The sequence below is a fragment of the Phocoena sinus genome, chromosome 2 (assembly GCF_008692025.1).
Source record: "Phocoena sinus isolate mPhoSin1 chromosome 2, mPhoSin1.pri, whole genome shotgun sequence".
Lineage (NCBI taxonomy): Eukaryota > Metazoa > Chordata > Mammalia > Artiodactyla > Phocoenidae > Phocoena > Phocoena sinus.
The window spans coordinates 177,703,021-177,725,850 of NC_045764.1; the positions used below are offsets into that span (position 1 = coordinate 177,703,021).

Genomic DNA, 22,830 nt, shown 5'->3' on the forward strand with positions numbered 1-22,830 from the left:
CTGGCCCTCGGCTTCCGCCCCACGTCATGCCCAGAGCCCCCAGACGCCGGCCTGAGGAGCCAGGGGCCACCTGTCAGCTCCTTGGGATTCCCCCACCCACTCCTGCATCCAGGGCACGGTACCCAATGTCGGGGTCACCTCTGCTGCCTCCTCTGAGTCTTGGTTCCCCCAACGCAGCACCTCCTTAGAGGCGTAGCCAGGGGTCAGCCAGGTGTAACCACACTCACACACACACACACACACACACACACACACACACACACACACGCAGTGGCTTAAACCACTCTCATTTATTCCCTTACAGTTCCGGTGTCGCAGGGCTGCATTCCTCCTGGGGATCTGTTTCAGGACAGGTCGTGTCCCGGCCTTCTTCAGCTTCCGAGGCCACCTGCGCTCCCTGGTTGGTGGCCCTGCATCACTCTGACCTCTGCTTCCGTCTCACTGTCTTCTCTCTCAGACTCTGACCCTCCCGCCTCCCTCTTGTAAGGACCCTTGTGATGATATCGAACTCAATGGCGTAACCCGGGACCCTCTTCCCATCGTGAGAGGCGTAACTTGATCATGTCTGTAGAGTCCCTACAGGTTCTGGGGATCAGCAGGGGCTCCTGCAGGAGGCTTTATTCAGCTACCACACCACATAATGCAGAGCAACCCACCCGCGGGCCTGTGTCTTGTCGGGTCACCTCATTCTGTCCCCTGAGGGTCACAGTGCCATCCTCACTCTTCACTGAGGTCCAGACAGCGCGTGGGGAGCTGCCGAGGGTCTGGAGAGCTGGCTCCAGCCCCAGCAACACTTCTTACTCAGGCCTTCACGCCTGGCCGTCAGTTTCCTCACCAGGACACGAAGACAACAGCCCTCCTACCCCTCTCCAGCCCCTGGACTGTAAGGATGGCAAGGACAGTGAATGAGGGGGTCCGAGCAGTGGGTGGACAGCACAGGACCGATCTCCCTGGGTGACGTCGAGGCAGGAGAGAGCCGGTGTCTGGTCACCTTCCTGCAGGGTCACCCCAGTGACTGCCCAGCACTGGGCAGTCTGACTGCATTGCTCCAACACTGCATTGCTGGCCGTTGTGCCCCTCGGGAAGCAGGGGATGGGGCAGATGGCTAAGGTCCGGGGTTCAGAGAACGATCTCATCTGGTAATTTTTAAAATTGAAATGTTCGGTAGCTTAGCTGCGAAGGACCATTGAGAGAGCAGGTGATTCATGCAAACCGGACAGGGCCCAGGGAGGTCCCCAGGAGGTCCCAGGGTGGAGAAATCTGAGCACGAAGGTAGACTGGGAGACCGTGTATGGTTCAGGGCTTCAGCCGGGGGCCTGATGGCCGCATCTGCGGAGGGCTGATTTAGGCAGATGGGGAAAGGCCAGGAGTGCCTGGGAAAGGAGCTAGCAGGAGGGCAGGGCTAGCCCATGAGCGGCCCTTGCCCTGGGGCATGTGGCAGCAGGAGGGGCTGGTGGTCCATGGCCCAGACTGGCCCTGCTTTGCCTTGGGGCTGGCTGGTGACCAGGCCGAGAATCAGGGCACTACATGGGACCCGAGAGGGAGGGGGTCGCGCCCCCGCTGGAGGCCCACGCTTGGAAGTACTAGCTTCTGGGGATTCAGGATTTGACAAGACAGATGGCACAGCTACACACATCCCCACTGAGGCGGGGCAGGGGCACGAGAGGGCGTCCAGGGCGGCCCGGGTCGGAGGGCTGCAGCTGGCCGCCGGGGCTGGGGGGATGGACGTTGGCGGCAGCACGCGCCTGCCCACTCCCGGCCGCGGGGCGTGTAGGGCGCCCGCTCCACGTTGGGTGGCAGCACGAGGAGTCGTCTAATTAACCAGAGCCTTTTCGCGCGGCGGCTGAAAGGCGCGGGGGTGACGGGTCCGTTCCCTACGCTCACAGAACTTCGCCGCGCGGGGGCGGGGCCTGGCGCTGCCACGCCCCGCGCGGCGCCGGCGCACTGACGCCAGGGCTGCAGACGACGGAAGCTGGACAGCCGCGCGTCGTTGCCGGGCAACTGTCCAACGCAGGCCGAAGAGACCCCCCGCAGCCTGCTGCGCCCGCGGGCGGAGGCGGAGACTTGGCCGAGGTGGGTGCGGGCCCGAGCCGGACGCCGGGGCCCCAGCGCGCTCCAAGTCCGCCCCTCGGGAGCCGTAGGCCAGGCCCGATGGTGGTCGTCAGCGGCCGCCTCGGACCCCCGCCCGCCCCGCGAGGGGACTACCCGAGCCCCCGACCCAACTCTCGGGGACCCCCGCGCGCCGCCCTCCCTCGGGCGCCCGGACTCTCGCCGGCTCCGCCAGACTGGGCCTCGCAGACCCCTGCCCACGGCGGCCGAGGCAGGACCCCGCAGTTCGTCCACCCTCCCAGGCAGTGCTGACCCCCAGCACCCGGTTGGTCTCTAGGACACGCCCCTGTGCTGGACCGTTCGCCCAGACGCGTGGAGGAAGAAGCCGGGCAGCGGCTCCGGTCACTTTTGCCTGGGTGACCAGGCTGTGTATGCGGTCTGTGTCCGTTCCGCAGCGACAGTGGACCCACACCAGCCCATCCGTACTCCCGAGGGAGCCGCCGGCAGCTGCTGGGCAGTGGGCGAGCAGGCAACCCCGTCGGGCCCTGTCCATCCCCGGGCAGCTCCCGCACAGCGGTGTGGATGTCTCCTGAGCATCTTCCCGTCGCGTCTATGCGGGCTTGGCGGCACCAACATGCAAGGCCAGCGGGAGCTGGGGGGAGCACCTGGCCACGTGCCCCCTCTCTGCGCGTTTCTGAGTGACCTCGAAGAGCAAGCAGGCGGGGTTTCCTTCTTCCGGGTTTCTGAATACAGCGGTGCAGGCTCGGCACCTGGGACACAGGGCGGTGACGCTGTGGGGTGGGCGAGTCCCCGCTCCCTCCTTCCCCCGCCCGATGGGGATGGGGAAGCCAGGATCTCTGGGCGCAGCGGAGAGGGCTTGTCTGCCTCCGCCAGGGGTCCAGACCTAGGGGAACACGGCGGTGCCTGGGGAGAGTTTGAAGGCTTTCGGGAATCCTCAGCCAGGTCTGAACAATTCTCTCAGTCCTTTGAGCTCCCGGAGAGGCCCACAGAACCTCAGCCGCCGAGAACCATTTCTGCCCAAAAGGAGCCTGGTTCTCACCAGTCTCGCCAGGGTGGACCTGGGGTGACAGGAACCAGCGCCATCACACCTTCTGAGGTATTTCTAAAGTATTCGTCTTTGCCATGTTGCACAGGAAGTGTTTCCTGTGCTTTGGTGGGCTGGCCAGGGAGGGGGTCTGCTTCTCTCCGGGCTTCATCCCACCCCCACCTTCCTTTCCGTCCACCTTCCTGAGGGGAGCGTCTGACCACTCTCCATCAACCAGGCTGTGTTTTCCTGGCCCGTTTAGGGCATGTGGTGAAAGAGCATTTCTTTCGTCTGAGTTGTCAATCTACTTATTTAGAAAGCCTCACCAAGAGTCACATTTCAGTGTGCAAGCACTGACCGGGCACTGGAGGTGGCCTGGAGAGCCCAGGACTCGCCCCCTTGCTCCGTCCACCCTTCCTGCCCTGACCTCCAGGGTTTCCCTTTAGTGTGACTGCCTCTCATCTTCCTCTTTCTGCCTTCTCTTCCCAAATGGTTTACCCCAAACACCAAAAGTGAAACAGAGAAGGGAGGAAAGGATTTGCTGGTTCTAAGGATGGTCCATTTGCTTTCTAAACCAGGACCTCTGACAAGATCCACTCTTCGTACATACAGTTAGCTCTGCTTTAATGCTTGTTTTGAAGACAGGCCTGTCTTCCAATGCCATTACTGTATCGGGGAACAACTGAAGCATAATGTGAACTTTGCAGGAAACCCCAGGTGAATGCAGAAAACCACACCTGCTGAACTGAGGCCCATGTGAATAGGCACCACGCACACGCCCCTCTCCCAGCCACCTCGGTCTACCAACACCCACCCTGACGTCAGACAACCCACCTTCCAGCACTTCACACTAATTCACAACCTGCAAACCTCTTTTCCGGGAAGGGCCATGTTTATTGTAACAGGAATGGATGTCTCCACCAATTAACACGTGGGCAACAGTGCTCACATTTTCATTGCGTGCACGTGTCCCTGATGAAGTTTATGACTATTGCGCCCTAATCACACTTTTCCACACACACTGGTTCCCACTGCACGATGCACAGTGCAGTGATTTGCAGGAACGAACATGTCATGTTTCAGTAGCAGCAACGGTATCTAATCACTTACAAATTTCATTTGTACCGAAATTATACATTTGGAATAAGGTGACATGATGTGTGTTTTTCTCCTAATTTTGGTACGTTTTTCTTGTTTTTCAGCCTATTGTCAGCTGTGAGGAGATTTTTAGGTTCGCTTTTCAAGAAGTGCCGGTCCCACAGGCAACTGAAGATGTTCCCACCTTAGACCGTTTCTTAGAAACAAGCAATGAAGAAAAACTTGGCCTTGAATCTGTGCATAAACTGTGGTAATGAACTTGGATTGGCGCTCACATGTCTTCTGGCAGCTCTGCATTTATGCCTTTGGTTGATATGGTGGACGCATGGGGTCTTCTGTTTTTACCTCTGTAGAGGGCTTCGTCCCTCCCGAGGTTCCACCACCTGTGGTCCAAGGGTCGAAGGACCGGGTGGCACAGGTGCAGCAGCTCCTCCTTTTGGAGCCATGTCCAGCCCTTCCCCCGCCCCCCACCAGCTCACCCGGAGCAAAGTGGGCCAGGGAGCGCCAGCTCCTCGGGTCTTGGTGAGAGTGCTGGGGGTGAGGGAGGGACCAGTGGGCTTGGGTGGCGGGCACAGGGGCTGCTGGGGGACTGGACCGAGTGACCCCCTAGTGCCCTGGAGACACCCCAGTGCCCTGGAGACATTCTAGGCCCACCACAGGGTCAGCCCACCGGTGCTCCAGGGGCTGCCAGCAAGGCTGACACTCCCAGTAAAGGTCCCTAAGGGAGATCACAGAGGCACTTGTTTGTGGACGGCCATTTTCTAAGCCACCCTTTCACTGAGCACTGAGCGAAAAACCAGTTTAGCTCGAGTGGATAAAATATAGGCTGAGCAGCCTGGGACCTGCTGGACCCAGGCCCCAGAGGGAGGAGGTGGAGGTGTGTGGGAGCTAGCTTCCCTGGTCCCTGGGCGCCGCCGGGCAGGCGGGCAGGTGGAGACTTTGTCAGACAGCTCTGCAGGTGGGCTCTCCTAGGCTCTGGCCGGGGTCCGAGCTGGGGTCCCAGCCAGCGCCTGCCCAGAGCACTCTCCCCCCACCCCAGCAGCGGCCTGGGGACCAGAGCCAGAGCCTGGATGACCAGGACAGCCCAGGTGGCTAGGCTAGTGTGCCCTCTGGGCATGCTGCTTCCCCAGGTCGTGGTCCAGGGCAGAAGGCGGGCCGTGTGATCCTGGGGCACCCGCAGGCACAGGTGGTCCTGCGTGTCGGGACCGGGCCGGGCTGGACGCTGTGGTGACACAGAGGGTCAGGGTTACTCTGGGGTGGTCTGGAAGCGACTCGGCACTTGGCGAGTCTGTCCCCCTGTAGCCATTTGCGCGCCTGCCCGTGCCTTCTCTCCTGGAGGCCAGGCTGAGCAGCAGGGCGGGGCCCCGGCACACACTCGTGTTTATCCCTCTCAGTTTCTGGACATCTCTGTGGTGCCTGGCGTGGTTCTAGGCACCTGAGACCATCAGGAAACAAGACTGCGGAATACCTGGCCTCCCAGGGCTTCTGCCCCCGAGGAGACACGTGATGGTGAAATTGGTCATTCAGGCCAGGGCTGTGCTCTGTGCAGAGCGATAAAGCCAGGAGGAGGGGCGGTGCTGGGCACTTGCAGGACAGTAGGTGCTTGAGTAAGCGAACAAAGTGGTCAGAAGCCGGGGTTCTGTGGTCAGAGTTCTGAAGGGTCAGGCGCCCTCTTTGCCTCCCGTCTGAAGCCCTTCTGGGCTACTTTGTAATTAATGCCGCTCTTTTCCAGTTCTGAATCCAGAAAACTCTGGAGAGCTCTTCAGAGCACCAGGACCGTGATGAATTCCCGAGGCCTCTGGAGCGAGTCCCGTTGCCGGGAAAACTTCCTTCTTGTTCTCGGAATAGATGTTGCTCAGAAGGTGAAATGACCTGGGTGGAGGTGGGCTCCTGGGGGCTGGCAGGACTGCGAGCATCTCTGCCAGCCACCCTGTGCGCCGCTCCTGGACGGGGCGGGAGGCGGGGCGCGCGGCGCGCACCTGCAGCCGGGACGCTGCCGTCTCAAGGCGGGAAGGGCGAGCCAGGGCGCCCTCGTCTGGCTCCGGCAGCTCCTCGATGGGCCATCAGGCGCAGCCCTGCCCTCGGCGCCCGGTGAAGGAGGTGCCCTGGCAGCGTGGTGATGTAGCGGTGCACTCTGCCGGGGGCCGCAGGGCGCAGCCACCCCACAGGTGCTACTGGAGGCGGTGGGCTTGGGGGCCGGGGCTCTGGCGGGGCCGGGTCACTGTGAAGGCCGCGGGCGGGGGGTGCAGGGGAGATGTGGGGTCTGCCGCCAGGCGGGCCCTGAGGTGGGAGCCAGCCAAGCCGGAGCAGAGCGGTGGCCGGGGACGCGCTCAGGAAGGCCACGGCCAGAGGCCACGTGTCTCACCGAGAGGCAACTCACAGCCACTTAACACGCCGTAGGGCTCATGAGTCATCAAAGAAACGCAACTTGTAAGGATGGTCGTCTTTCAGGCACCAAGCTGGCGAAGATCTTTTTCCATTTTTTAAGTATTATGGAAACTTTCAAAAGTGGAAAACACAAAAGGGGCTGGCAGGCAGGCCCCGGTGAACACGGGGTACAGGAATGGTGGCCGTGGCCACACTGGCCAGGAGGGGGCCTGCGGGGCCGGACAGTGACCCGGCTGGTGAGTCTCTGTGGGAGGAAAACAGTGGGGGGAGCGGGGGAGGAGAGGCGGCGAGGACCTCGGTTGAGAAGGGCACCGCGGGCCTTGGCCGGAGGGCCGCGTGAGCCGGGGTGGGCGGCTGGCAGCCCCCAGCGGAGCCCGAGTCGGGGCCACGTTGCCATTTTACAGGGAGACTGCCGGAGGGCCCAGGTGAAAAAGAGAAAACGACCTTTTAATCTTCCTTCCCTCTGCTGACACTGGTTTACTTCCTCAGAGCCCTTCGGAGGGCCCGGGACGCACTCTGGGAGACCCTGGCCTCCACGAGCCTGAAGAGCTCGGCTTCCGCCTGCACCGCTGCAGAGCCCTGATCCAGACCAAGGTGAGAGCCCGGGACGCCTGGGGCCTGGGTCTCGGGTTCCAGTCGCTTCTATCCTTTAACTCTCATGGGCTCGTAAGAGTCAGAGGGGCGGCAGACGGCCTCCGTCCTGCCGCCCCTCTGGAGGAAAAGCCTCTTCCGGGAACAGGGTCTCCCGCCCACCCTGGGACCACGTGTCGGGAGGGGTGCGCCGTTAGCAGCCCAGCTCCCGCGGGGCGAGAGCTCAGCCTGGAGAGCCGCGTCCCCACCCCCGCGCCCCAGGATCCCGTGCTGCCCCGGATGTGGAGCTGGCTCTGAGCGCCCCCCTCCCCCAGGGAGAAGGCGGGGCGGCACAGGGTGTTGTGCGGGGTGCCACGCAGGGGGCGCCGAGGCCAAGGGCCTGATCCGGAGCTGGGGCGGCAGGAGGGCGTGGAGGGAGCGGCGCGCGGAGGCGGGGCTCTCGGCGGGAGCCGGCTCCGGTGTGAGTTGGCGCTGACCGGCTGGCGGGAGACGGGCACAGGGGCCACCCCTCTGCCCTGCGAAACCGCGGGGCAGGAGGCGGAACCTTCTAGAGGCACGTGGCTGGGACCGTCTTAGAGCAGCAAGACAGAAACGTCCCCAGCAAGCCCCCCGGGACCGCGGCCGCGGCAGCCGCGGTTCGTTGGGAATGTCCCTGGGGCCACCGGCCGGGTGGGAGGAGGACGAGGAGGGCGACAGGGGCCCGGGGCCCAGCGTGCCCTCCTCACGGCGCAGTCCTGTTTGCTCCGGGAGAAGCTGTGGCTTCTGTCCCCGCGCGCCTCTGCGGTGGCAGCGCGTGGGGAGGGGCGCAAGATGAGGGGAAGGAGACGCCGCCAGAGACGGGCGAGGGCCCCGGGCAGGCGCGGGCGGCCGGGGGCGTCTCTGGGGGCGCGCGTTCTCTCGCCGACCTGTCCCTCCTTTCTTGCCAGCTCCCAGGGACGCCGGGCGGCAGACAGGGCAGCCTGATCACGTACAGCCTCTTCTTCAAGAACCCCATACACGGAAATGGGCAATACATCACAATTCCAAGGAAAAAGAAGATTTTCAGTCCTCGTAACCTAAAAATGGCATTGTTTAACAGTGACGTTTGCTAAAGCGGGAGGACTTTGTGTCTTGATGAGGGATTTTACGGTTTCTTACCGGTCTGGTTTGGTACTGGAAACCAGAGCTATTTCGTGGAGGAGTGTCCTGTATCAGGGCTGACGCCTTGATGGGGGGTGTGTCCCTCGGCAGAGCCAGTCACCAGGAAGGGGGCACCCGGATCCCCAGGAGCCCCACCCCAGCCTGGCTCCAGGGACCCTACCCTGGGAAGGTGTTGCCAGCCGCTGGGGGCACCTGTGAGGGACCCCAGGCCTGGCTGCCTGAGCCATGCTGCCTGGGACCCCAGGGTGGCTTCGCATGTGGCTGGAACTGTCACTGGGAGCAGCCGTTCAGGGACCCGGTAGGCCCTGCGTGCGTTGCTGCCACACTGGCCCCTGGCCTGGGTGTCCACGTGGCAGGGCACGCGCGGGGGTAGGTGCTGTTTCCGCAAAGCGAGTGTGCTCGCCTGCCCGATGCCTGGGTGCGTATCCAGTGGTGATGTCTGCCTGCGGGCAGGCGAGCCATCCTGTATCAGCTGAGGGAACCTCTTATGACCCAGAGCCCAGCAGTCGGCACTGCCTTTCGTAAAATTTTATGAAATAACGACAGCCCGGGGCTTCCCTGGTGGCGCAGTGGTTGAGAGTCCGCCTGCCGATGCAGGGGACGCGGGTTCGTGCCCCGGTCCGGGAAGATCCCAACATGCCGCGGAGCGGCTGGGCCCGTGAGCCATGGCCGCTGAGCCTGCGCGTCCGGAGCCTGTGCTCCGCCAACGGGAGAGGCCACAACAGCGAAAGGCCGGCGTACCACAAAACAAAGAAACAAACAAACATAAATAAATAAATAAATAACAACAGCCTGGACAAGCTGTGTTCTTGCTGAATCACCGGCTCTGTGGGGGCTGGTGCTGGAAACCCCAGCAGGCGGCCCTTCCAGTCCCTCAGGGAGGCCTGGGGATTGAAGGCTGGCGGGGCCCGGCACAGGCACGGCAGGACCCCGGCGTCACTGCCCCTCCAAGGCCACTGTCGAGTCTGGGAGACCACAGCTGGGGGCAGCCTCAGACGCCAACTCCATCGATGGAGGTGTCAGATCCAGACAGAGGCCAAGTGGGGCCACAGTGACCAGCAGATGTCACCTGTCACATGGGAGAAGGAGGTGGCTGGCTGTCACCCGCACCCCAGCACCCTCGGCCACTCCACAGACCACCTGTGGATCTGAGGCTTATGTTAAGAGGTAACAGGTTTTGGGGGGCTGTATATTTGGGAAACCTGCCTAATTTCTCATTTTCAGCCAGAAAGAGGTGGGAATTTGGAAACTGCTTTCTGCCACGCTGCTTCCGCCAAAGGGGAGCATCCACTCGGGGGTCTCCCAGGACCCCTCCGGCAGAGGTCGCCTGAGCCGTGCCATCATTTCCTAGCCTTTGGTTAAAGTTAGACGTGACAACCCAAAATACGCCATTGTGCTTCCCCCCCAGATTCAAATTCAGATGCTGTCATTTCACTGTCCTCACAGCTGCCCTCCCTGCCCCCTGGCTGTAAGCCGAGCTCTCCCCTCCCGTCGCTGGCCCAGTGTCCAGCTGGCTCTCCAGCTGCTCCTCACTCAAGTCCCAGACTCCACAGGCCCCCAATCCGAACTTCTCCCCCACCCCGCTCTGCTCTTCCGCCACCCAGCCACTCCTCAAGCGGGAAACCACTGCTCCCCTCCCCCCCACTCCCCGTCTAATCAAACACCACGTCTACCTCTGATTCTGTGTCCTCGTGTCCAGCCCATCTGCTTGAGGAGGGGACTTCTTGAGTTGGGAGAGACAGCCTGGCACACGGTTAAGTGCTGACTGGTCACCTGATTCAGATGTACAGGGTATAAGAGGCGGTCACTCTTACCCTGAGCAGAACAAGCCCAGTCAGCTACCCAACCATGGTTTAAACACGAATGACAAGGAAAACACATCAAGATATTGGGGGAGGCAACGCCAGCTGTGCTTAGAGTGGGATCCATAAACTCCAGAAGAGTAACAGAACTGGGATTAATCACTGCCCGACACATCTCAGTACTTCAACCTGCATTGCCTACGAGCTTCGTAATCACCTTCTCGTGTGATGATAATCTTATCATGTACTGCCCATAAAGATAACTCAACTATGTTTACTAGCGACGGTCCAGAAGTTTCAGTGTGAGGACTTGCCACTGGCCAAGGCTTGTACCTTGAACGGTCCTCAGGGCTGGGAACCCCTCCGGAGTCTTTCCTTTCCAGGGCTGGCTGCTGCCTCCATCCACGAAACCCCACTGCCCCTCCCTCCATGTGCTCCCGGGACATTGGTACGGGGTGGTGGGGGGGGGGGGGGGGCGCTGCAGACAGCAGCAAGCCAATTCCAAGTCCTTCCGGGGGAGGAGCTGGCCAGAGCTCAGCTGTGCTCAGAAGCAACTGCGAACACACAGCGTAACTCGCTCCCCACAAACCCAGCCTCCCTACCCGGAGCCCAGGACCAGCCCAGAAGAGGTGGTGGGGTGAAGGCAGCAGCCTTCCTTTTGCAGTTTACAAACACCTGACCACACGCACACGGGAGTTTAAAGCCCCACCCCGCCCCACACTTCCATATTCAATTCAAATCCATCGTCAGTAACTGGCCACCTGCCTCCGCTCCTCTCTGGAGAAACTCTGATGCTTCCAGGGAAATCGGTGTCCAGCAGGGCCCCACCTCGCCCTGCCCGGGACGTCTAGGCCATCAGCACCTCAAGGGAGCTGCCGAAATGAGAGTGGGTGGCTGGGAAGGCACCCGAAGAGCAAAGGGGGGAAGGAGGGATCACTACAGGGGCAGAAAGGAGGCTGGGTCTCAGCCTCTCAGGGGAGGGGGACCCTAAAGCCGAAGCCTGGCTATGGGCGCTGTCTGCTCCCCACCCTGAGCCCTGCTTGTGTCATACTGCGGAAGGCTGCCAGATAAGACACTGTAGCCGCCCTGAAACTGAGCAAATGCTTTAAAAAGATAGAAATGCCATAAAGACACAAAATACCGCTATAGGTTTGTTGCTTATAAAGCATACACTTAAGCTACTTTCCACAAGGAAATACTTTCAAACTCTGAAGGAAGCAACCCTTGGGTGTTGAGAGCCACAGCCTGTCTCTCACCCACAGCTTCCTGACCGGGCTAGGCTCCCACCATCGGCCCCAATCCAAGGGCGCTGTCCCTCACCTGTCTTCTGCCACAAGAGCTGGGGTGGGGAGAGTTGCCTCAGAGCCCTGCGAGGTCAGGTGATGAAGACGTCCCACAGCCTGCCTGTCAACAAACCCACGTGGAAACTCTTCGCAACCCCACAGTCTCCCTTAGATAACCTGGCTGAGCTCAACTAGGGTAAAAAGACCAACTCGAGGACTACAACATGGTAGATAATTGACAACACATTTCCACTTTGTCGGGTAATTTTTTAATAAAATGAGGTGCACACCACTGATACTAAGAATGGCACATGCGCAAACGAAAACAACCCTTTTTGGCTAAGGGCTGGAGAAGGAAGAAAAAGCACGAGAAACGGGAAACGTCGGGTGGGCGTGCGGAGAGAATGCAGTCTCACTTGTAAACAAGTGAAAAAGATCTAAAAGTCGCGGGCGGTCTCGGTGCCTGGGGCAGGGTCACAGGGCACACACACCACCCAGCCAACCCCACCATCAACGGACCCTCAAGATCGAGGGCCCACAGATGACATGTGTACAGACTTCTTTAACCTAGACTTAAATTTATGCCACCATTCTCCAATCCAGTGGTGCATGGACACGCGCCTTCCCCCAAACATGCTGGCACACGGGCCCAGCTGACGCGGGGTCCGGCCAGCCCAGCCAGGCAGGGGCACGCGGACGGCAGCAGCTTTGGGAGGAAGGTCAGCTGTGCTGGGAACCCGCGCAGGAGGGGTCCCGAGTCTCAGACCCTCTGGAGGCACCGCCAAGACACCTCAGGGCACGCATGATCTCCACGTAGACCGTACTTGACCACCGGCTCTGAAGACACTTATACATAAATAGCATAAATAAAACCCTCTAACGGAGACGTGTCTCGCACAGCAGATCTGGTGAAGGCACCGCCGTGCAAGGCCTTCAACTCTGACCTCGCTCTGACCGCAGCAGCGCGTACGGGCAAGGCTCACACCCGAGTCGAAAGCGGAAATCACAATGTGTGGACACTGCAGACTCAGGGCAGTGACGCTTGTTGGAAAAAGAACAGTGTGTGTTAAACCTTAAAAAAAATGATATACACCAACTGCAACTGTTTAGGTTATAAAAGTTTCTAATGTAGCAGCAGGGGATGTTTATAGAAAAAATATATTTTTAAGAAAATAGCTAAAAAAATCTAAAGTGATAAAAGTATAAAAAGTTCAAAAATATATCTTAAGACAAAATATTGCCCAAAATGTATAAAACTTAATTTGAGAAAATTCCCCTATCTAAAGTAGAATGAGGCTGGATGCGGAAGGGGGCTGGCATCCTCCAGCGGGGCCATAGCAGGACACAGACGAGGGCCCAGGGCGGCCGCGATGACCGGCCTGCGGGAAAGCAGCCCAGCCCTGGGAGGGAGGGAGAGAGGCGGGGAGCGGGCGTACTGGATGCTGTTCTGGGCCGGTCTCCTAATCGCAGACAAACCAGAGGCCAGCCCCGGCTGCAGGGCAGCGGGCACCCACACCCCCAGCGCGCCGGCTGTTTTCGTGGGCCTCACAAACACATCTGCTGTGTGCCGCGGCCGCAGCTCAGGTCTCCACCAGAATCTCCACCACGTGGTCCAGCTCGCCCAGGTCCGACTTGCAGCCGGCGCTGGGGGGCGGGGCGGCCGTGGAGGCGAAGGCCTCCAGCCCGTCCTGGCCCGACTTGGCACCGCCCACCATGCCGGTCAGCACAGCGTCCAGGTCGTAGTAGGAGCCGTCCACGTCGGAAAACAGCTCCTCCACCGCACCGGGGCTTTGACTCTCCAGTGTTTCAAATATCTGATCGAGCGACTTGTGAAAGCTTCCTCTGTTTTCTCGAGGACCGTCCCCGTCCCAAACGCCACCAGGAGGGACCCCGGGAGCCTGTGCTGCTGGGACCACTTGGAGCTCAGAGGCCGGGTCTCCAGGGTCAGGGGCCGGGCGCGCCCCCTCGCGCGCTGAGCGGCACAGGATCTCTGTGGACACCAGGCGGTCGCGCGACGCCCGCCCCGCGGTCTGGGGCACCGGCACGCACCAGCTCCCGTCCTGGGTCATCTCCTCTTGAATCTGCCGGACCGTGTTGGCGATGAGGACCGAACGGCACAGGTTGGGCTCCACCAGCATGTGGCACAGCTGGAGCTTGACCAGTGACATGTCCAGGAGCGACTGGCGCTGCAGACTGTACGCAGGCGCGGCCTCCTCGTCCTCCGCGCACTTCCTCTTCAGCCCTCGCGCAAACATCGTGCCCTGCGGAAACCAAGAAAGATGCCGTTGAGCCCACTTCAGGGTCCCTGCAGGCTCTGCCCCAGGTTCAGTCTCAACGTCAGGGGTGATCCACGCAGACAGGGGCGCGGGCCGGGGCAGACGAGCAACTCCAGGTGGCTGCAGCCCCTGCGCCCCTCTAGCTCAAGCCCAGCCACAGAGACCCTGTGAAGGTTGTTCTAGACGCCACCTCTAAACCACAGCGCAACCGTCTCCATCAGAAAAGATAAACGGGGCTTCCCTGGTGGCGCAGGGGTTAAGAATCTGCCTGCCAGTGCAGGAGACAGGGGTTTGAGCCCTGGTCCGGGAAGATCCCACATGTTGCGGAGCAGCTAAGCCCGTGTGCCACAACTACTGAGCCTGCGCTGTAGAGCCCGCGAGCCACAACTACTGAAGCCCACGGGCCCTAGAGCCCGTAATCTGCAACAAGAGAAGCCACTGCAATGAGAAGCCCGCGCACCGCAACAAAGAGTAGCCCCCGCTCACCGCAACTAGAGAAAGCCCCGCACAGCAACGAAGACCCAACGCAGCCAAAAATAAATAAAATCAATTAAAAAAAAAAAAAAAAGATAAATGGACCAAAAATAGGATAAATGCATTTTAAAGAACTCAGCTGAACGGGAACACCAAATTTCCGAGTGCTGGCGCCCTGGGGGGAGGAGTTTGGGCACAGCACGGGGGCCGCGGGCAGGACGGGGGCCTCGCGGTGGCTGACTGAGGGGTCCCGGCCACCAACAGCCATTCCTGCACAGCAGGCGCAGGCTCCTCAGTGCTTTCACCAGCAGGGGGCCCCCACGCATGCCGCACAGCCCCTCTAAAAAGCTGTGCCCCGGAAGTTTCAGGGGAGATGTCGGACCTGCAGGCCACAGCCAATCGTAACACCTTGCACACACCCACTTATTAACTGTCTTTAAGTGAACGACAGTGTAACCGGGCAGGACACCGTGGGGGCCTTCCCGGTACGGGCCTTCCCCCATATCCTCTGCTTTAGCTCCTCTCAGAAGCACCCAGCCGACGGTAATTGATGCACATTTCCTAAAGTTGTTTTGCAGATGTGAAAACCTCCCCCACCAAATGGAAGATGTTAACTACTTGATAACCATGGACGCATAGCCCCAGGCCTCCTGGAGCCTAAAGACTGATGACGGGAACCCGTGACACCACCCTGTTCCCTCAGCATCAGCCAATCAGAAAATTGCGCAGACCTGATCGCACACCCTGCAACCACCACTCCCTCAACCGGCCTTTAAATATGCTTTGCCTTTAAAAATGCTTTGCCAAAAGCCTTCAGGGAGCTCGAGGGCACGAGCCACCTCCTCTCTGTCTCCGGCCCTGGGCCCTGCAATAAACCTTTCTCTGCTCCAAACTCTGGTGTTTCAGTTTGTTTGGCCTCACTGTGCATGCAGCGTTTACAAAAGCAGCAGCTTACCACCAAAATACAGGAAAAATATTTCAGTGACTTCTAGTAATAAAGGATTCAAGTTTTTTGTCTTGGCTGCAAATTCAACTTTTACAGTCTTTTTTCCCCAGTTACTTGTGTAAAAGTCACTGGCTTAAATTTTCTAAGCATATTGAGAATTACTATAAATAATGTCAATAAAGACATAATTTATTTATAATATAAATTAATTTATAATTAACTATAAATAATTTATAGTTAATATGAATTATGTCTATAAAGAGACACCCTGTGTTGGGGGGAAAAAATTAAGTTTCAAGGGTTCCTCTGTGGCAAGTTAATCACCTCTGGCTTTTAGCGTCTTTTCGACCAAACCTAAAATCCTGACTCTACACAGCGACCGATTTAATTTAGGGCCCAGGGACTTCCCTGGTGGTCCAGTGGTTAGGACTCCGCACTCTCACCGCTGAGGGCCCAGGTTCCATCCCTGGTCAGGGAACTAAGATCCCATAAGCCCTGCAGTGTGGCCAAAAACAAAAAGATTATTTAAGGCCCCAACCAAACTCCCTCGAATAACACAGGTAAGCCTGAGTTGACCAACAGAGGAAGTCGAGCCACCCTCCATGGGTCCCGTGCAGCTCAGGTCAGCGGCCACTCGGGCTGGCGGGGTCGGGCGGGAGACCATGGCTGACCCACAGCCAGGAAGCTACATGGGAAACCCTGGGACCCCACCTCCCTTTCCTCGAGGGGTCCTCAGAACACCCAGCCCACGAATTCACGAGTGGTCAACCCAGTGGGAGCCCCAGGGGCTGAGTTCAGGGCCGGCCGCAGCTTGGCGTAGCCAACACCTGGGGCAGCACTGCCAGGAAAGAAGGGCAGAGGGCACGCTCATGGCTATTTGCTCTGAGAGACTGAACGGACACAGCGAGGACACCCGATCCGCCCGGGACACCCAGCCACCATCACAGGAACCAGCCCAAGAAGCAGCCTGCTCCCTCCACGCCAGACTTGCAGGAAGTCAGACCTCCATCTCTAGCGACAGCCCAGGAAGCCCTACAACCGCCCTGTGACACCCCCCACAATGGCCTGGCTTGATCAATAACCCACGGCGTCCATGGTCTTTGTTCTCGCTTCTGACTGAGGACCGACCGGAGAAAACCGGACGTGCCCCAGCCATCGCAGTGGCGCCCGGGTCTCGTCAGCCGTCCAGCTTCCCCAGCCCCGCAGCCCCCAGCAGGACGCCGAGCCCCCTCTCCACCGGCAAGCGCTCCCACTCCCCTGCTGCCCGAGTCCCCGCTCAGCCCGGTGGTGGCAGTGGTGGTGGCGGCTCCCCAGCCGCAGCAGCTTGGAATAAACAGCCTCTGCTCTTCCCGCAGGCAGCCTTCATTCACCTCCACAGTCACTGCAGATGATCGGGAAAGAAGCAGAAAGCACGAGAGAGACACTCGGGAACCAGCCATCACACCGGCTCCCGGCGCTTCCCGACCACGTTCTCCTCTGCGTGTGTGAGTCTCGGCAAGTCCTGCTTTCCTTGCTCACCACACCTTCCGTGTTACTCAGAACTTTACCACCACTTCTGACAGCCGCGAGTCTGTCCCAACATACAGCGCCCGATCATACTGACGGCTTATCCAGGGGCTCTGCCCTCCCAGCCTTCCAGGCGGGTGGAGGCGGCCCTCCCAGCTCCAGCACTGACTCCTCAGTGCGTCTGCCGGGCGAGGGGCAGCGCGATTTTACCAAGCTGCGTTCAGGAAGACAGGGACCAATTCCCCCTCCGCCGTTTCTCCCGCACTGATCTGTCACAGCTGCTGGTGGGCTCTCACTGTGCTTCACCAACAGTCCCAGCCCCAGCTAGACCCTCCCGGACCACATCCCTCCCCTCCCACCCCACACAGCACTTCTGCCTGCTCGGACCCCCCACCAGCCGGCTTCACCACCCGGTGTATCTGACAACGGGACACCACTTGGCAAACGAAACCCACCATGAGACGCAAGGGCACGCCACGATGGATCTCAAAACACCACGTGAATATGAGCAACAAGGACAGGAACACAGGGACCGCACGCTACGTACGTGAACTCACTGAGCGGGCAAAGCTAACCCAAGCTGTTGCCGCTGACGAGTCACGACTGGCGGGAACTCCCTGGGATGGTGGGAACACAGCCCCCTCCAGATGGGCGCCTGGGTCACACGAGAAGATGCATTTGTCAGAATTCACTGCACTGCACAACTAACATCTATTCATTTCATTGCATCAAATTATACCTTCATAATAAACAAAAATGCATCAATAACCAACGTGACAGGGGTGGTTACCACATTAAATCTAAAACACTTTAGATACTGCCCCCCGCCGCGCCCCCACAGGCAGGCCGGAACACATACAGGCTCAAAGTCAGCCCAAATTATTCCCCGCAAATGTTCCAAAGCCTAAGCGACTGTTAATTTGTGCCACACTCCACAAAAGATGCTGGCCGACTTACATCTACGGAAGGGAGCAGCCCATGGGCAGTGCCCCATCGCCCAGAGGCTGCGTGGGTGGGTGGGGTCACAAGGTGGCCTGCGAGGGTCCCCCCTCCTCAGACAACTGTGTTTGGGACAAAGTCAGAACACAGCATGGCTCGGAAGGGACCCTGAGAGATGCTCAGGGCAGAGGCGGGGACCCAGAACCCCTAGGCTGGCCTGGTGAAGCACAGCTCCCTGCCCAGCAGTGACTGTGGCCTGATGGCACTGAATCCTTCTAACACGGGGCGACACAAGGCCCTACGCCTCTGAGGCTGTCCTAACCGCACAGCCTGACTCACCGCTGAGTGCTGAGCAAACAAATGTTAGGCATTACCCACCTCCGTCACCCCCACAGTCGGCTGGAAGGTCTCGCCACGTAGCTGGTTAAACACCCGAGGCCCGCTGAGTCCTCCGTTAGCATGGTTCACACAAAACCCTCCAACATCCCTGGACAGCCGGCCCACCAGGGTTGACCCCCGTCGTGGCACAGCACCACCCTCAGGCCTCCTCCAGACCAGGCGCAGGCTGGACAGACAGGCCACGAGTTCCACGTGGCGGTGAAGCGGGGGCGGGGGGGGGACGGGGACGGACGGGACGGGACACACTGCGCCTGCCCACCCCGAGCACTCCCAGCAGAGACCCCAGTCACAGCCAGGTCCCCATTCCTGAGCAGCTCTCACGCCACGTGGCCACCATCCCCAGAGCCGGTGGAAAATGCAGATCCCCAGATCCAGAGCAGCAGGGCTGTGGGGGCACTGGGGACAGACTAGTCACCATGACCTTCAGCCACAGCCAAGCACTCTCGTGAGTTTCAGGTTTTTAAGGCAAATCAACATGAACACTCTCAGTTTCTGTCTCACTATCTGGCTTTGAAATACTCATCAAAGAAAACTGAAGATGGAGCAAGCAAAGCTACATTTTGAGAAGGCTACCTCTAAGCTGTATGGCGGTCACCCCTCCACTATTGCCTGTCTGCAGCTTTCAAAAGCTAGCACGAAAAAGCTGATTTCAAGTACTTTTGTTTTCGGCTGTGCCGTGCAGCTTGTGGGATCTCAGTTCCCCAACTAGGGACTGAACCCGGGCCCACGGCAGTGAAAGCGCAGAGTCCTAACCACTGGACCGCCAGGGAATTCCCTCAAGTACTTCTGTTACTTGGAATAAAATACACAAACCTTCTCTGCCTGGGAATATGTTCTACTAGCAAGTTGAGGGAAACTTCCAGCCCTCCTTCCAAGATAAAACCTGCCATTCTCTCTCTCCAAAAAAAGAAAAAAAAATAAAGGTCGTAACTGATTTTTTTATTCTGAATTTCAACTTTAATTATAAAACATGGTGAAACTTGAAGATAAAGAGCAATTGTATGTAGGAAGTTCACAGAATATTTAATTTTGTAAGCGGACAGTATCTTCTTTGCCTCATTTTAACAGAACAGTAAACTCAGTCTGGCTGTTCTGTGTAAGCAACACAGGGCCCCACAAGAGGAAACACGGCCATTTCCAGCAGAGGAAAACCCTCTACTTGGACCACAGCTTCTCCCAGCAAACAGTTACCTGGTGGATGCTTTTCCTGGTAATCCTGCTTTGGGGACAATAAGCTTTTGAAAACGTAGAGCTGAGCTTGCCTCTGACTTGTGGAAGTGAGTGCCTGGTACTTTTCCTAGTCCTCTGACTGCAGCAGGATGGGGCGGAACAAGGAGCCCGCTGAAGACAGCTCCCTTAGCAGCCAGGGTCTGGGAGCCCTCCTCCCCCCACATCCTGCTCCCCTCCCTGATGTCTGTCTCCACTGGACTGGGCAGCTTAGACCAGCCTGCAGGGGAAGCAGACAGAGCACCAGCTTTAGACCACCCAAAGCTGGCATCCCTTGCTCCCTGATACCCCCTTGACCAGCTTAGAGAGAAGCTGGGTCTCCTACAGTAGGGAGCAGGGAAGCTATTGCAAAATATCCTTAACATTCCTTTTCAAAGCAATTAAAATTGAGACACAAAGGAAAAGAACCCAAACTGAACACTCACAGGCACGCAGCTGACTACAGGGAGGCAGCCCTGCCCTCGGGGGTTCCAGAGAAAGGTGCCCCTGGCCAGGCCATTTCTGGAAGGCAGTACAGCACTGCAAATCCCAGTTCTGCTACAAGGACCTAGGATGAAATTTAAGTGTTCCATCGCTAACACTCACCACCCACTCCTTGCTCTACAAGGAATGCAGATTAGGGAGAAAACCTAGAAACATGGACACATGTGGGTGGATAAAAGGATGGACGAATGGACGATGGATTGATGGATGGGTGGGTAGATGGGTGGATGATGGATGGAAGGATCGACCGGTGGGTGGAAGGAGGCGTAGGATGAGGGATGGATGAGTGACAGAGGAGCGGCAGCTTGGTGGCACTGTGGTCAGGGCTGTAAATCCAAGTAGGCCAGACAAGTAGCTCCCCAGGGTCCCTACAGGTCTCCCAGGAGGGTCTTCGTGGGAAGCAGGAGGAGGAGGGCCTGCACTGACCCCTTCCAAGTCAAAGGTGAGAAGACAATGTAGGGACTTCCCTGAGGAGGAGCCCAACCGACCCATCGTAACTGTTTCTCCTCTTAAGAAGAGCCCCCAATTAGGTTAAACGCAAGGCTACATATTACTTTTGACTTGAAATGGTGCGGAACAGCCAAAGTTTAGTCTGCGGCTGCAGAGAGAGAATCCCAGGAGGCCGGTCACTCGTCGAGTGGGAAGGGGGCGCCGGTCATTGCGACTGCGCCCCCTCCTCCGACGCGCCCCCGGACCCCCAGGCCGCCCCCTCCCCCGGACTACCCCCAGCCCCCCCAACTCCGCAGGCTGTCCTCAGCCCTCCGGGCCCCCCGCCCCAGGCCGCCCCCCCAAGGACCCCACAGGCTCCCTGGGCCCCCGCCCACGCCCGAGCCCTCCCGGGGACCCCGCCGCCGCACAAAGGCCCGGGCCCAGCCGAGAAGCTCACCTGGCAGCCCGCGTCCGCGCCGCCCGCGCCACCGCCGAGGGAGGGGCCGCCGGGAGGGGCGGGGCCGCCAAGGAGGGGCCGCCGGGGGCAGGGCCGCGCAGCGCCCACAATGGGTCGCCGTGGCGCCGGCCGCCCCGCCCGCTGATTGGCCGGGCGCGGGGGCGGAGCCTCTGGTTCAAACCACGGGCGGGGCCTGGAGCCCGAGTTCCCGCGCGGCCGCGTTGGCCGTTGGGCCCGCGCCCTCGGCCGCCCCGCCCCGGCGGCTCCCAGGTCTCCGCGCGCGGCCCCAGTGCGCCTGCGCTGGCCTCCGGAGGGCGGGGCTAGTAGGGCCGGAGAGGAATAGGGTGGGGGAGGGGGAGAGGAATAGGGTGGGGGAGGGGAGAGGAATAGGGTGGGGAGGGGAGAGGAATAGGGTGGGGGAGGGGAGAGGAATAGGGTGGGGGAGGGGAGAGGAATAGGGTGGGGGAGGGGGAGAGGACGGGGTGACGGAGGGAAGTCCGGCGCCTCTGCTCCCTGGACTGCTCGTCCCTCCAGGGGCTTCAGGTTTTCCTGTAAGAAATGAAATCACAAAAGTCCAAAGGAGGGACTTCCCTGGTGGCTCAGTGGTTAAGAATCCGCCTGCCATTGCAGGGGACACGGGTTCGTGCCCTGGTCTGGGAAGATCCCACATGGCACGGAGCAACTAAGCCCGTGCGCCACAACTACTGAGCCTGCGCTCGAGAGCCCGTGAGCCACAACTACTGAAGCCCGCGCGCCTAGAGTCCGTGCTCCGCAACAAGAGAAGCACCGCAATGAGAAGCCCACGCACCACAAGGAAGAACAGCCCCCGCTCACTGCAACTAGAGAAAGCCTGCACGCAGCAACGAAGACCCAATGCAGCCAAAAATTAATTAATTAATTAAAAATAAATGGAGGGTCTTCCCTGGTGGCGCAGTGGTTGAGAGTCCGCCTGCCGATGCAGGGGACACGGGTTCGTGCCCCGGTCCGGGAAGATCCCACATGCCGCGGAGCGGCTGGGCCCGTGAGCCATGGCCGCTGAGCCTGCGCGTCTGGAGCCTGTGCTCCGCAACGGGAGAGGCCACAACAGTGAGAGGCCCGCGTACCGCAAAAAAAAAAAAAAAAAAGGAAAGGAGATGAGGTTTCTTTAAAAAATAACTTCTTAGTGGAGAGGTCCTAAATGGGATACACAGAAGGACTCACAAAACTAGATGAAAACTGTTATTGTCATGGTTTATTACTGCAAAAGGATGCAGAGATAAAGATTACGTCTTCCATGTGTGGGGCTGGAGCCAGGAGGATCCGGGCTCGCTCGGGGCTTTCCACACCCCCACCCTAAATCTCATCTTAGACTATGTGGTGTGGCCCCAGGTCCCCAGCAAAACACTACTAGCTGGCAGGACATCCCCTCCCAGGAACGGAGGGCAAAGACCACACCTCTCCTTGGGCAACTTTCCTTTCTTTACTACACAACAAGAGAAATCCCCAGGCTCAACGAAGATCTTATTTCTGTCATCTACTTTTAAATTATGACTGATGACATTATATCAGGACATCTCAGAATTTGGGGAATTTCATACAATTTTGGAATAGTTATATTAATACATACCCATACAAATGTAAAGTTAAAAGGTTTAGTATTCCTTCTTCATTAACAAGCGTCCCATGTAATTTAACATCAAATAAGCCTGAGTAGTTTAACATTTTACCGGGTGAGAGACAAATCCTTTGGGCTTTTGCAAAGGCCTGCTGGAAGAGCCCAGAGTTACTTCAAGGTCAGAAAGACTGCACTTACAACCCAACTTTTGGAAAGTTTGTCAAAAATATCAAAAGATTTTGGACATTTGCTCACACAGGACAATGGACCATTAAGAAATGATGCTTAATTATCTATTTGACCAAAGTAATGATAAAAAATTCAAAGATAAATACAAAAAGTTACATAGTTGTTAGCAAAATGTAGCTCTTTTAATATTGAGAAGATTCAGTTTTCTTAAGGAATCAAATACCTGATTAAGACAACCTGAAACACAGGAAATAATCTGGGTAAAACACAATTTTGGTTTTCTAAGCAGATTACTAAAAGGTAAGGAAAAACCTTTCACAATCTCTTATCAGAAACTGGCAACAATTCAAGAAAACCTTGTCCTGTTAGCATACGAAACTTAGGTTTTAGTTTTACATAAGTACACTACTGATTTTAAGCTTATTTTTAAAACCCTTGTAATAGCAATTCAATTTTAGCATCTTGACCACACATAGATTTCCTTTTTTTAAGATTCCTTTTCCACAATCCTACAA

General features: G+C 58.3%; 2 protein-coding genes across 3 annotated transcripts; one reads left to right on the forward strand and one right to left on the reverse strand.

Moving 5' to 3' along the window:
* The first annotated feature begins 512 nt into the window (after positions 1 to 512).
* CLBA1 (clathrin binding box of aftiphilin containing 1) lies at positions 513 to 9,055 on the forward strand. The gene is made up of 7 exons (XM_032621770.1): positions 513 to 517; positions 1,887 to 2,073; positions 2,387 to 3,166; positions 4,297 to 4,442; positions 5,925 to 6,054; positions 7,070 to 7,174; positions 8,098 to 9,055. Exons 1-7 carry the CDS (start codon positions 513 to 515, stop codon positions 8,260 to 8,262), a joined length of 1,518 nt encoding a protein of 505 aa, XP_032477661.1. The 3' UTR covers positions 8,263 to 9,055.
* Positions 9,056 to 11,651: 2,596 nt separating this feature from the next.
* Positions 11,652 to 20,574, reverse strand: CDCA4 (cell division cycle associated 4). 2 transcript variants are annotated; one of them, XM_032624794.1, is made up of 2 exons: positions 20,533 to 20,574; positions 11,652 to 13,657 (listed from the first exon to the last, which is right to left on the reverse strand). In XM_032624794.1, the coding sequence occupies exon 2, from the start codon at positions 13,649 to 13,651 to the stop codon at positions 12,977 to 12,979; it is 675 nt and encodes a 224-aa protein (XP_032480685.1). In that variant the 5' UTR covers positions 13,652 to 13,657; positions 20,533 to 20,574; the 3' UTR covers positions 11,652 to 12,976. The 2 variants fall into 2 exon arrangements, with proteins under 2 accessions (XP_032480685.1, XP_032480686.1); XM_032624795.1 differs by lacking the exon at positions 20,533 to 20,574 and adding an exon at positions 19,128 to 20,043.
* Between the last annotated feature and the right edge of the window lie 2,256 nt (positions 20,575 to 22,830).